Source organism: Python bivittatus, unplaced genomic scaffold (assembly GCF_059951505.1).
Source record: "Python bivittatus isolate LINGU-HERP-01145 unplaced genomic scaffold, Pbiv_v1 ctg000700_np1212, whole genome shotgun sequence".
Lineage (NCBI taxonomy): Eukaryota > Metazoa > Chordata > Lepidosauria > Squamata > Pythonidae > Python > Python bivittatus.
The window spans coordinates 7,081,138-7,094,906 of record NW_028277098.1 but is presented as its reverse complement, the minus strand read 5'-3'; the positions used below and the strand labels follow the sequence as shown (position 1 = coordinate 7,094,906).

Genomic DNA, 13,769 nt, shown 5'->3' with positions numbered 1-13,769 from the left:
GAGGAAGAGATCTTGGCGTCCCTGAAGAGGGCACTGGCATACTCCCTCCTTATGGGTCAGCCTTAGACCCAGCTATATTAGATAATGATGAACCAGTCTTCCTCTCTTAACATCTACATGAAGCCATTGGGAGAGGTCATTTGGTAGTTGAGGTATAATACCAACAATACACTGATAATACTCAGCTTTCCTTCCCTGTCCCAGACTAACTGGGAGTGCAGTCTTGACCCAATACAGATTTAACCCTAGCAAAATGGACTGTTCCTCCAGAAAAAGCTGGTATGCAGTTTTGGGATTCTGAACAATGAACTCCTCCTAGAACAGCAGGAGGAAACTGTCACCAGCAAGCTTTTGTTCAGCTGTTATAACTGTTTCTGGAACAGAAAGCTCTGGACACGGTTACTTATGCCCTCGTCACCTTATATTTGGATTACTGTAATGCATGATACACAGGATTTCTCTTGAAGTCTTTCCAGAAACTTGAACTAGTGCTGAAAGTGACTGCCAATGTGCTAAACAGGAATATCTTATATAACACAAATATTACAAGAACTGCATTGGCTGCCAGTTTATGTCCATGTGCAATTTAAAACATTGGTTATTACCATTAAAGTCTTATATGGCTGGAACCTGGTTATCTACAAGACTACTTGCTACAAGCAGAATCTGCCTGGCCAAGATATGCCTGCAGAACATTCTTGCTGCAATTCTCTACTCCTTGTGAGGTACAGCAAAAGGGGACTTGGAGGCAAGCATTTCCTGAAGGAGTTCCCCTTCAGTGGAACACTTTACACATCAGTATCTTTACTGTACTCCTGACATTTGGGAAGCTGCTGAAAACCTGTTCCAGAGAGCATTTGGGATAGTAGAGTGTGTTTTAATGAGTGGTGATGTCTCTAGTATAAAAAAGTAATGTGATGATGAATTGGATATTCAACTGTTACTACAATATCATTTTATTGATATTGTAGGTAGAAGATGTTTTATTGTTTTGGTTTTAGTGATATTGTTCAAAGATATTGAAGTATGCTGCTTAGAGATGCATGGTGGAAGCAGCTTAAAAGTCTCTTAAAATAAATAGACACCTGCATCCTAAGCTCTTTGTGGTTTTAAAAATTAAAGCTAGAAGCAGAATGGAAGTAAATGTAGCTCTTTTACCTTGACTCAGGAAATCAGAAAAAAAAATAAGTTGAAAGAACTTAATCTTGTACTCTTCTTTTTCCAGGATGATGAAGGTCAAACAGCATTGCATTATGGTAAGTGGTGCATTAACATATTTACTATTAACCCAGTATAATCATGCATTTTGAATACCTAAAGAGAAGTCACAGAAAAGAGATATGGCCAAAGATTCATTTAGGAATGGGCAATAAGCAATCCAAATCCATAAAATTGGTTTTCTATACAATAATTTTTAACCGTAAGTAATATTGCAACATTATCTCAATGAGAATGAGAATGGCAAAATGGCAATTGACACTGAAGAGACTGAATGCATTCAAGAATTCAGTTTTCTAGGATCGCAGATTGATCAAAACAGTGAATGCAGTCCAGAAATAAAGCATTGAATCACACTAGGTCACACAGCAATGATGAACATGAATCGAATATGGAAAAGCAAGGACATCAGCCTGGCAACTAAATGCAGATTAGTCTGCACTATCGTGTTTCCCATAGCTACCTACAGTTGCAAAAGTTGGACCATGAAAAAACTAGGTAGGAGGAAAATCGACTTGTTAAGCTGTGGTGTTGGATTCCTTGGACAGCAAAGGTGACAAACAAGCAAGTCCTGGAGCGTATAAAACCAGACATATCGCTGGAAGGCAAAATCACAAAATTCCACTTTACTTCAGCCATGTCATGCGATCAAACTCCCCGGAAAAAGCAGTTATGCTCAGAATGGTCAGCGGTAAAAGGAAACGAGGCCATCAGAAAACACGGTGACTAGACTCAATCAAAGCAGACATCAGCCAGAGCATAAAACAACTAAAAGAAGCCGTACAAGATCAGAAAATGTGGGAGAGCTGATCCATAGAATCGCCAAGAATCAGACATGATTGAACAGATAGCATCATTATCCTCATCACCATAATCTCAATGAGAATAATAATCTTTAAAATATGACATTGGGGAAATTACATCTCTAATTGTCAAATTGCATTGTATTTCCATAATACAGTGGTACCTCGGGTTACGAATGCCTCTGCTTACGAACTTTTCGGGTTATGACCAGCTCTGGCCGCAAAAATTTACCTCGGTTTGCGAACTCCGCCTCGGGGTACGAACCGGATCCGTGGCCATTTTCCACCATGACACGTGGTCCGCGGCCATTTTTCCGCCCTGCCGCGCGGTCCGCGGCCATTTTTCCGCCCTGCCGCGCGGTCCGCGGCCGTTTTTCCGCCCGTGGCGCGCGGTCCGCGGCCGTTTTTCCGCCCGTGGCGCGCGGTCCGCGGCCGTTTTTCCGCCCGTGGCGCGCGGTCCGCGGCCGTTTTTCCGTCCGCAGACGCGTGGTCCGCGGACGCCAGAACAGATTAACAGTAATTACATTGAATCTCATGGGAAAATTTGCTTCAGGTTGCGAACAAATCGGGTTGCGACCAGAGTCATGGAACGGATTAAATTCATAACCCGAATACCACACTGTATTGTGGTAAATTGCCACTGATGATTCACATACGATAATGTAAACTTCAGTGTTTTTCTAGCTCTCAAGAGCTAAATAACTCTGGTAGAGTGCTACTACAATCCAGAGTTGAATATTTAGCTAAGATTGTTAATTGGTATTCTTTCAATTTTGCAATAAAGCCATGTTTATAAGGAGAGGTACAAACTAATTCCTTATTTTCTCCTTTCCAGTACAATTGTATAAAAAGGAGAGGAGTGTTAAGATTTTTTTTTAAATGTTAGATTTTCCATGCCTTTTTTGTTTATTTTTAAACTCCATTTCCTGATATTTGTGGTTCAAAAACTTTTAATAGAAAAAATATATTCCAAAAATTGGGGGAAACTGTATACCACTGTGAGTCTGGCGCAGTTAAAATATATTTGTTGCTTCTTAATCAGTACAAAAAAACTTGAGGTATTATAATTTCAGTCTTGTGTCTTTCTATATCATATTTTCTGTCTTGCCATTTTGGCCAGGATGTGACCAATACCAGTAGCACTAATCAAATATTATGTGTAGCCTGGCGGTATCATATTACTTCAGTAAATCATCCTGACCTACTTAAATCTGCTCTGTTCTGAAAATCCTTACTTAGGTATAACTTGGACTGCATAAAATTATTTATTATAATAGCAACTTGAGTATATAGGCACAACATTTACTCTGTGGGAATCTGCTTTGCCGCAAGCTGTACGATAAACCAAGGAGTTAATGATAACCCTTTGAGTAAGAAGGGTAAAGCAGAATCTGAGTTTATCCATCTTTTTATGAAGGCATTTGGCCTGACAGCTGTCCTTGCCTCAGCAGCTCTGATGATTACAGAAAGTGTCAAACTGTATCCTTAAATGAGTTATAAATCCTGGTTCATTCTGATTAAACACTGGTCAGTGTCTTTAGGAGGTTAAATGAAGGACACCTCCCAAGTATGTTATGCTCAGATGTGCTGGCAAGAGTCCCCCACCCTCCCTCATCCAAATATATTTTGGTTATTAGTGCCCCAGTCATTTGTGGTCAGCTCTAGCACTGTCTCTTAAAATACCAGGATGTGTGTGGTCTCCCTTATGAATGGCCTGTTAGCTTTATATTCCCTTTTTAAGACTCCCCCCTCTCCTACATGCGCACGCTTGTTCCCCGCAGGGAATGCTCAGATGATTACCTCTCTGTGTCCCAAAGGAAATCAGGGTTTCTCCTTGGACTTGAAATCACATGACTCTAGAGTGGGCTGGCTTGCTGTATTCTCCTGGGGATTTTTTTCAGTGTTGAAATGCCATCTGCTCTGTTTTTTGCACTGTGGCAAGGCAGTCGGAGGGAATACCAGTGAGAAAATAAATAATAAAAAATGAAATCCATCATGAAGACCCTGAGGATTAATGGACTTGGAAGGCAAACTGTGCTGAATGGAAATTCATCTTCACCTATGCCCGTGTCAGGACTGCCTTGCTAGTGTTTGACAAATAGAGGTTCCCAGGGTATGCTGTAAATTCAACAACTGTTGTAATCTCCAGAGATGACTTTGCTGTGTTTAGAGGTGGGCTGATATCCTCTTGGGCTTCCCATTGCAGAGGCAACACATTGTGTCATGGAAGGCTTCCTCCTCAGAAATGCCAAGTGCCTTGCCAAATGGCACTTCTTAGTATCAAGTCATCCATCTGCAGAAGATCCCCAGTGTAAATGTAAACAGGCTATTTTCAAGTAAAACAGCATCTGGCCCCATTCTGCTTACTGCAGAGACTTCTGTTGAAAGATAATAACAATCAGGAACTAGATTCATTCCTGATTCAAGTATGCCATTGACCTACAGCACTACTGATTTAAAGATTGCCCTCACTGATTAATCAGTTAAGTCCCTATAGGTACATAAATATGTATCAGATAAATATGCAAAGAAACAAATAGTACCTCTTTAAAGCTTATATCATTTAAAGATATACAGTTATAGGATAAACCCTGCTGTAAATAATTTCATGATTTGTAAAGGCTCCTACACTGAAAAAAAAATATATTTATGGTAAACATGTAGGTTCCAAAATGCTTTACAGCGTGGGTCATCTTCTTGTCATAATTCTGTAAAGTAGATCATTTTTACATACAATTTTACAAATTGAATGAGATATTTAGGATGTGTTACAACAAGCCATGGGTTCTTTCTATGGAGGAACAGTAATTTGAATCCAAATCTAAATTGTAATACTCTATCATTTCTCCCCCAAAACAATGCTAATGTGTCTCTGCTTCAACCTATTTTAAAATGGCATGTATTTCCATTTGTCTGTTACTGTGAAGTATGTCTTTTGCGAACCTGGGATATAATTCTTCCAGTGGATTCTCCTTTCACCTTTGATTTTGAACTCTCAACATTTAAGAAGTTAGGAAGTATTCTGTTCGATGTAGAGCAACTTTCCTCAGTTGTGTACTGTGGGTACATCAGGAGTACAATTCTCATTCACCCTGGCTAAGGGTCTTTCCTCTCATTAGAGTTTATTTTCCCAAAAGCTATCCTAAATAATATTAAGGATAACAATTAAGAACACATAGTACTCACACCTAACTAAGCTGCTGAACCAGCTTATATGTCTTAAAACCTGCCTGAATAAAATATCTTTGTCTTACCAGCATAAGATAACAGAGATGGAGCTAATCTGGTTTTCTTTGGTAGGCAGTTCCAAAACTTGGAAAAAGCCACCAGCAAAGCCTTCCCTTGTGTTTTACCAAGCATGCTCCACTGATAATGAGCTCAAAAGAACAGCCTCTCCCAAAGACCTCAAAGCTACCTAGGCAAACTCATGAGAAACAGGCTTTTGTATAGCTTGGTCTCAAATCAAAACCAGCCTTTTAAAATGTGCCTAGAAATAATTCATTTTTTAAGAGTCGCATGCTTCCTTATAACAATAATTATTAATAATGAATGTGGTCACAGCACTCTGAACTGGCTAAACTTCTGAAATAGCCTCACAAAAGAGCATTACAGGACCCCGAATCAGATTTAACCAAGCCATGTGCCTCAGTTGATAGTTGGGCATAATTAATGCACTAGTCTTAGCTGCAGAAATGTACTCCTTGCCAGCCTTGCTAAGAAATCCCGCAAAACCACTCTCCCTCTCTAATACCAGTCTTGGAACATCATATCCCATTCTATTTAGGTCAGATGACGTAGAGAGGACTTGCTGAGGAGCATTCATCTTAGGGAATAGAAGCTACAGGGAGTCCATGCATAAGCCGCCTCAATCATTCAGTGACATACAAAAATATTGCTGATTCAAATGGTGGTACATAAGAGTTTTGATTGTTACAAATAACAATATTGCTTTCCTGTTGTTTTACTTTCTGTGTTACTACTACACAAGTTCCATACTTGTTATGAGACTTCTAATAGGCAGTTTCAATCCTACCACTTTGACAATAAATCCGCAGCTTATCCTGTCACATAGTAAGATATATGAAGAGAGACCTGACTGTTAAAGAGAACTCTGTTAAAGAGAACTACCTATGAATTCCCTACTGATTTATATTTCTTCCCATCCAGGATGGCAAATAGAACAAGACAAAAATCAGTTCCATATTGGCAACAGTGCACTATCTTGGATATAAGGTTAACAGAAAGCTCAGCCTACAGGAACATGGAGAGCTGGATTTGAGACCTTTTGTCACTTTGGTTAACAATGCAGGGGTTTAAATGATCTTCAGCTGAACTGTTGTCCTGTTTTAATTAAACATTTGCTTCTTCTCCCCATAGTGCCAGCTGAGAAAAGGTACTTTCTCAAGATACTTTCTAATTGCTACCCCTAATTGCAAAAAGAAATACACCACTAATGTGTTGATCTGAAATATAATTAAAAACATCAATTAGTGTTCAGCTGAGAGGTACCTTGAAGATACAGGTCCCACTGGAACTTCTGCTACAAAGTTCCTTAGGAGAAATTTTATGATCACATCTTATGCATTTGAGTTGCATTTGGATACACATAGGGATTTCTTTTGTTCATACCAGTTTATTTACTTCCATTATTAAGAAGCAAAAGCATGCTAAAATTGCTACTTTTAACAAATACCACAATCTAATTATAATTCCCACTGAAAATTCAAATTGAGTGGGTATACTGTGTCTGCGTATGCAATGTAGCTTGCCCTTTCCTTCTCTTGATGGGAATGAAGTATGAGAGTACATTCCTCTTACAAAAATGTTGTAAATCACTTCTTATACTAACCTGTGACAATCCTCAGACCCAAAGATAGGATTTAGCAATTTTTAGACACTTTTAATACCGTTAAATGTTGTCCTATTCATACTAGGGAAGTTTTATTGGATGATCTATTATATCAGAATTACTGATAGTCTGTTGTTCAGCTTAAAAAAAATCATAAGGCATATACAAAACAAAGACAAAACACACATCAGAAAATAAAGCAAGCATGCAACATTTTTGCAATAGGGCTTGCGATGAAGCACTGAGCTGCAATTACAAGCAGTTTTTATTTTCTTAGAATGCTCTTGCAGGGCTCAGAAACATGTTTGGGGACAAAAAGAGGGAGCTTGAAGTCTGTGTGTCATTTTGAAGCTTATCACTGTCTCAGATGCAGAAGTGCCTGTGGTAAAACAGTCTCTAGATGTACTTCATTCTTAGTGTAGACATCTTTGGATACTACTATGGAATATGATGTTACAGATGCCATCTTTTAGTCTTCTGTCAGCCCTACCTTCCCCTAACACCATCTCCCTCCTCTGTTCACCTATAATTTCTGCTGTACCCTACAATCCTTTTGCACAAGAATTGCACTGGATCATATTTTCCCTCTCCTTCAGCATAAAATAAAAAGAATAATACCATACTTTTCTGTAGTGCCACTCTGTTCCTTTTTTGACCTTGTTAGCCATTGTCCTATTCTTCAGATGTGCAACCAAGGCAAACAAAATTGTAAATTTTGTTGTTGGCTAAGCAAAAATTTCTTGTTCAGGGTAGGACAGGATTATTTTGTAGCTTTTCATTTTTCTAGTAATATTTGTAATTCCATTAAATATGAAGAAAACCGCAATTCCATAGCATAATAAAAATAACAGCTTTCTTAATATTCTTGACTTTAATGTCCCAAAACCCTTTTGGTTTTCTTTAACACAACTTTCTTAATACTGCAGTATTTTCATAGATGTTTTTGTTTTACAACTTATAATCAGGAACAGTGAAACAAATTCTGATCTGAAATTGTTAGTTATTTCATTGTATTAACAACTGAATGCTTCCTTAACATTGTACTTAGTACTGAGTACTCATTGTACTGAGTGCTATTTTAAGAAGAGAAAGAACAAAGTATTAATCACTTCTGCATGAAAACTGCAGCTGAAATTAAATTTAATGTTTGAAAAACAGTAAAATATTAAATTAGGGACAAGTCACATTACAGTGGCTCGTTGGTCTTCTTTCTCCTGCAGTTCTCTCCCCTGAAGAATCATTTAAAGCGTTAATGGAAAGAAGATTGTCCATCACCTCTTCCCCTTGCAACCAACTGTGATCCTCAAAATTAGTATACTATGGAGTGCCACATATTGCACAATTTGACCCAAGTATATTCCTTCCTATTGCATTAGTTTCACATCAAGGAAACTTGTGACAAGAAATTGGTGGTAGGCTACTAAATGCACTATATCAGCATCTTCCATCAGTCTTTTTTTCTACAGATTAATCAAGTCACTGACAAGTGGCTACATCCTTCAGAATTCCACAAGCCTTTACGAGTGAACTATTCAGAAAAATTGGCTGTAGGCTATAGCTCAGTATCAGTATGCATATTTGGAAACAAAACCACTTCAGCTGTGGGAGAAAAGTAACTTTGCTCTTAAATTCTCAAGACAGTTTTTATGTAGCTGAGGTTAAATGGTGGCAGCATTGGATTAGAAGCTAGCTTTTACTTCACAACTTGAGGTACATCTGAAGAAAAAAACTTAGCCTAAAAAAAATTGACATCCCATGCAAGATAGAGCATTTTTGCTTTCCCTAACAATGTTTTTCCATCCCAAAATGTCTTCCCTGCAATTTGTCTTTTTGTAAGATTGAACCTTTAAAAAAATTGTAAATGATCTGGTAAAATAATTCCATCTTTAAGATTGCTGAAAAGTCAGGAAATGCCAAGCCAAAGTTACAGGGTCTCGTGTTCTCTCCAAAAGGTTATGATTTAAATTTAATATCCTGCATCTCTTCTATTCTCCTCTGTTTCATTTCAGCAAGATATGTTTTCCCTACTATCCCTGAAGAAATTTTACTGTACTATCTATCACTTATATTAGAGTTGCTGCCATGTTCTCCAAAACAGTTCTGCTTCTTGGCTTTTCCTCTTGCTCCAAGATTCAGATTCTTTTCCTTTCTAGTAATAAATCAAAGTCAAGAAACTGAAATGGTGGCTCTTTGTGCATCTTATATATTGGTCTCGGTGCCTGCTCAGCACGGAATGTTGGGCTAAAAGTTTCTGTTGTGCTTGTCCACAGGCAGTGGTTCCCGCCATTTTCCTGAGTCCCTTTTCTACCGCTTCAGTAGCAGCATCTCTCAGTTCATCCTTCAGTAACTGAGATTATATCCTTGTCCACTTATTTGCTGTTAACTTTGTCTAGATAATTTCCTTTTTCCTTTGTCATTTTATAACTTCTATTTTGATTGGTTTCGTTGGTGTTCTTCCCTTGAGCCCTGTGACTTTGAAGGATCCAGTTTACAGCAGTAAACCCGCTCCACTCAGTGCCTCATTTATGATGAGGAAAGGCACAAAGTGAGTGTCTTTCCTAACCGCTGAAACTTTACATAATTTAGGCCACAGGATTTTCTCTTTAAGGAGGGGCCCTTGTTCTACCCCTGAAATTGATGAGGCGATGAAATGGATTCAGAAGCTGTGCAGGGAGGTCCAGCAAATGGGAATCTTGCATTTTCAGTCCTTGTTCTCTTGCTTTCAGTTGTGGAATTAGTAGACTCATTCATGCTTGCTCTGTCCCCCACAACTGTGGCAATTGCTTGTGAGGGCTTCAGAGTGGCACTTTTAACTCCCCAATCCATAATTGTGGATCATCCACCAGTGATTGCCTCTCTTATTTTTAAATTTCATTTTTTACTTTTTGGAAGAACGTTAGTACAATTGAGTATTGTCACCAGAAGATGTTCTTTTTTTGTTTTAGGGTCTTAATCTGAGATGTCTTCATTCTGTTTTTAACCTCTAGGTCTTCAATAGTTATATCCCTCTATGCTCTTTTTCTTTGACCACCTTATTATTCATTCTGTCTCTCCTTCACCAGAGAGTTTGTTTGGTGTCAGTCATTCTCAAGGATGCATACATCATGTCTCCAGAAGGCCAATCATTGCCACCTAACAGCACTTCATTATCAGAAATGTGTATTTCTACTTTTATATTCTGCATTTGTACATCTATACGTAGGTGCAGTATGCCTGACTTCCAGGATGATTTGTCAGTTCCAGGAACTGACATAAATGAGAGGAGCCACTCCTTAAGGGCAAGCACAGTAAAATAGGGAACAGGCTTTCCACCAAAATATTTCAGCTGTAGAACAGGCCAATCTGTTCAAGTGCAAGATTCATATATATGAACACACAGATGATATTTTCAAACACCAAAGTTATAGGTAGGCAACATGTTTATTTATTGAGAGAGACAGCAAGAGCAGTTTTTATAGCCTGCCTCAATCCACAAACTGGGAGCCATACACAAATAGAGAAAAATCATACAATTAATAATAACCCTGCCATAAACATTACCTAAAAGCACATGGGAGTGGACTGTTTCGTGTCCTCCTCTAGCCCCTGCTGTATGGAACAGCATCTCCCCCCCCCCCCCCGAAATCCAGACAGTCTTGACTCTTTTGGCCTTTCTTAAGGCATTAAAGACCTGAATGTTCCTTCGGGCATTTAGGCCAGGTGGTTAAGCCAGCCCTGCTGGTGGATTTGTTTGTTTTCATCTTCACTGATTGAAAATGGAATGTTTTTAGACCTGGGCCTATTCTTCCTCCTCCTCTCTTTCCTACTACTAGTAATGTTTGGATTAGTATTCGGTGTTTATTTTGTACATTATATTGCTGATTTTTCAGTTTTAATCTTTTGTGCACTGCTAGGAGTCACTGCTTTGAGATGGGCAGCTATATCAATTGTTTAAAGAAATAAAATGGCAAGAGCAAGGGGGACCACACGGTCCTCTGGAGTCAAGGTGTTTGAAAATAGGGGGCCACAATAGAAAAGGTTTGTCTCCTAGACCTCAGCAGGTCTTCTGACAATGTCCTTAACATATGGGCAGATTTAACCTTGGCAAGGCAATCCCTGATGTAATGCAATGCTATCCTGCTTTTGGCTTTGTAGGGGATAACCAGCAATTTGAATGCATCTTAGCAAGGTGACAGAACATGGAATGCCAATCTTGAGAATTTATCTTTCTTCTACCAGCTTCCTTGTTCTGTTTGGTTGTCAGATTGTTGCTTCTGTAGTTCTGACATGCATCATTCAGCAGAGGCAAACCCTTGGTTCTGACTCGCATCTGTTCTGTTCTGATTTCCCCTCTAGCCTCTACCTGTGAATTTTCTGATATCGTGGAACTGTTGCTGCAATCTGGAGCTGACCCTACTCTTCGGGACACAGAAGGATACTTACCTGAGGAGGTGACAGACTGTAGACTAATCACCTCTATGCTCCAGAAACACTCAGCTGGCAAAGCTTAACTGAAAGGCCGAGGAAGTGAAACTGAGGGCTTTCAGAATGGGACAAAAACTGCAATAAACCCATCCTTCTACTAAGTGGTCTGCACAATGCATAAGGAATGGAATTGGTTGAATGAAAGTGCTTGGTATTGATGCATATTGCCGAAAGCCAAAAAGAAAGTAGCAGACTGTGAATAACACAGCGTAAGCCTGCACAACCTGCTATCTACTATGTGAAAAATAACCTCAGCCATAGTTTGTGACTTGCCATTTGCTTGATGGTCCCTTTTTTTCGCAGCCCTAAAACCAATAAAAAGGATGCATTGAATTTCTATCCTGTGAGATGTAGCTGTAAAAAGTGTTCAGTTGGGTAGACTGCACGCTACAAGCCTGATGCAGCACAAGTCTTACTTTACCAGCGGAAGAGTTTCGTCAAGTATGGAGGCTGCCGAGAAAACGAGGAGCCACACTGACGTTGAAGTCCTGTGTATTCCTTCTCAAGGATAGGAGGATAACTGTTGGACTTGCTTTTCCAAGTGGATTTAAGGACTAGCTTCTTATTTGCTAAATGCAACTGGTAAGAAAGGAAAACCCAAACTGCTGGATAGGGGAAAGGAAGAGATGAGCCAGTTTATAAAGCCTTCTTTTGCCAAACTTCCCATATTAGTAAGAGTGTTATTATTTATATTTTCTTGAACTGGGAATTTGAAGTACTGCAGTTCTGTAAGATCTAAGAATAAAAGTGGTGGGGTCTTTTGTCTTTGATCCTAAACTGGGTCCTAAACTGGTTAGCTAAGTTGTTGCTGTGTTGTTAAGCTATAAGAACTGATGGGCATGTTAATTTGTATGTCTTTCTGTTTCTGGTATCAAATACTGTCCTGCATGATACAAGTTGTAAAAAAAAATGTTTCTGAATTGTTTCTTTTTTCCATCTACCATTAAACTAAACTAGTTATACAGAAAGCATCATGAGTTTATGTCGGACATTACAAAATCTTTCTCTGAAATATTTTTGCAAGCTCATAAATATAACTAAAGCGTTTTTTAAAGGAAACATGAATGACTAAAAATCCAGACAGAAAGGGAGAAAAATATTGTAGTCCTTAACCTTGTTAGTCTGCCTCAGAAGGGGCGTCCATTCTCGGAATGGCTGCATCAGTGGAGGTGACCATAGGATGTCCATTTCTTGTTATGTCCTGCTTACACAATTTATTGCGGGAGCCCTCTGTGTCTGCCACATACAGCTAGGTACAGTTCATACTAAACCCTTTCAGTTTGTTTTTGACAACCACAGCATTAGCATTTTCATCCATTGAGCTCTCCATCATTCCTTGAATAATTATTTTTTCTGCTTTCACCTATTTCATTTTATTTTTATTGTAATTCTCTCTGTCTTTTCCGTGCTGAAGATTTGTTGCATTCTTGTCCTTTCCCTTCAAGCAGTCTGGCCTCAACCTTATAGCCTTAAAGGCTCCATTTCGTAAGTGCCAGTGTTACTGTACAGAACAAAAAACCACACTCACGTGAGCATAATCTAGGACTTTTTTGCCCTGTGGAAGAGCATTCAATAGACCTATATTGGATTTTTCTCTTAACTTTCTTGAAACCTTCAGGATGATCTCAGTCACTACTATTCTTCCTCTCCTGCAGCAAGAGATATGGTTTTTATCTATTGATTTGCAGGGTGCCTAATGTCAAATATCCATAGTTGCCCTATCATCACCCTTTTATTCACTCTAAAGTAAATAGCTCCATATACCAATTTTGTGTTTTATCATTTGGTCCTGCCATGGCCTCTGGAGTTTTTGTAATGCATAGCATCTGTTATCATGCTCTTTCATCTCCAAGGCATAGATGTTCCTTCCTGTTCTGAGCTTTCTTGCCACATATCTCAGGTCTTTCTCATAAGATCTGGACTTCTGGGTCAGTAATGAAAAGTCTTCAGTTCTTCCTGCATGAGTTACCCCATTATCGGGGCAGTAGTCAGAGTCACAAAGGGAGCTACCTTCTTTCCAATACACACTCTATGCTACAGGCTCTCATGCACAAGATGCCCCCAGCAGAAGTAACTGTTGGGCTGCATGGTAGCCCCAACTTTGCCCATCTTCAATTACACCTCTTACAGGCATGGTTCGTCACACTGATCCTCTAGGTTCAAATATGAGAAAATTCCATCAGTCATTCCTTGCATCAAGGAGCTTCTTCACTGGTAGCTGGTTACAGACAATTTCACTGAAGGTGAATTCTTCAGGCCTTAGTCCCTAACACAACTCATCAGTAACACAGCTATGTCTGGCTGATCTTTTTTCATTTGGCACTTTTGGTCCATACTTGAGTCATTGCAGCATCTCAGTAAGCTGAAGTTTCTGGAATTTTGGGAGGCAATCAAAGTTTTTGAGGCAAAGTGTCTAGATTATATTAAACAATGTT

At 39.1% G+C, this 13,769-nt stretch overlaps 1 protein-coding gene across 1 annotated transcript in view; it reads left to right on the top strand.

The window, feature by feature from the left end:
* ACBD6 (acyl-CoA binding domain containing 6) overlaps positions 1-12,298 on the top strand; it is a 146,517-nt gene extending 134,219 nt beyond the window's left edge. Inside the window, exons 7-8 of the mRNA XM_088153763.1 lie at positions 1,226-1,256; positions 11,206-12,298. Coding sequence (XP_088009889.1) covers positions 1,226-1,256; positions 11,206-11,360 — 186 coding nt within the window. The 3' untranslated portion in view covers positions 11,361-12,298. The remainder of the gene's footprint in view (positions 1-1,225; positions 1,257-11,205) is intronic.
* Positions 12,299-13,769: the final 1,471 nt, after the last annotated feature.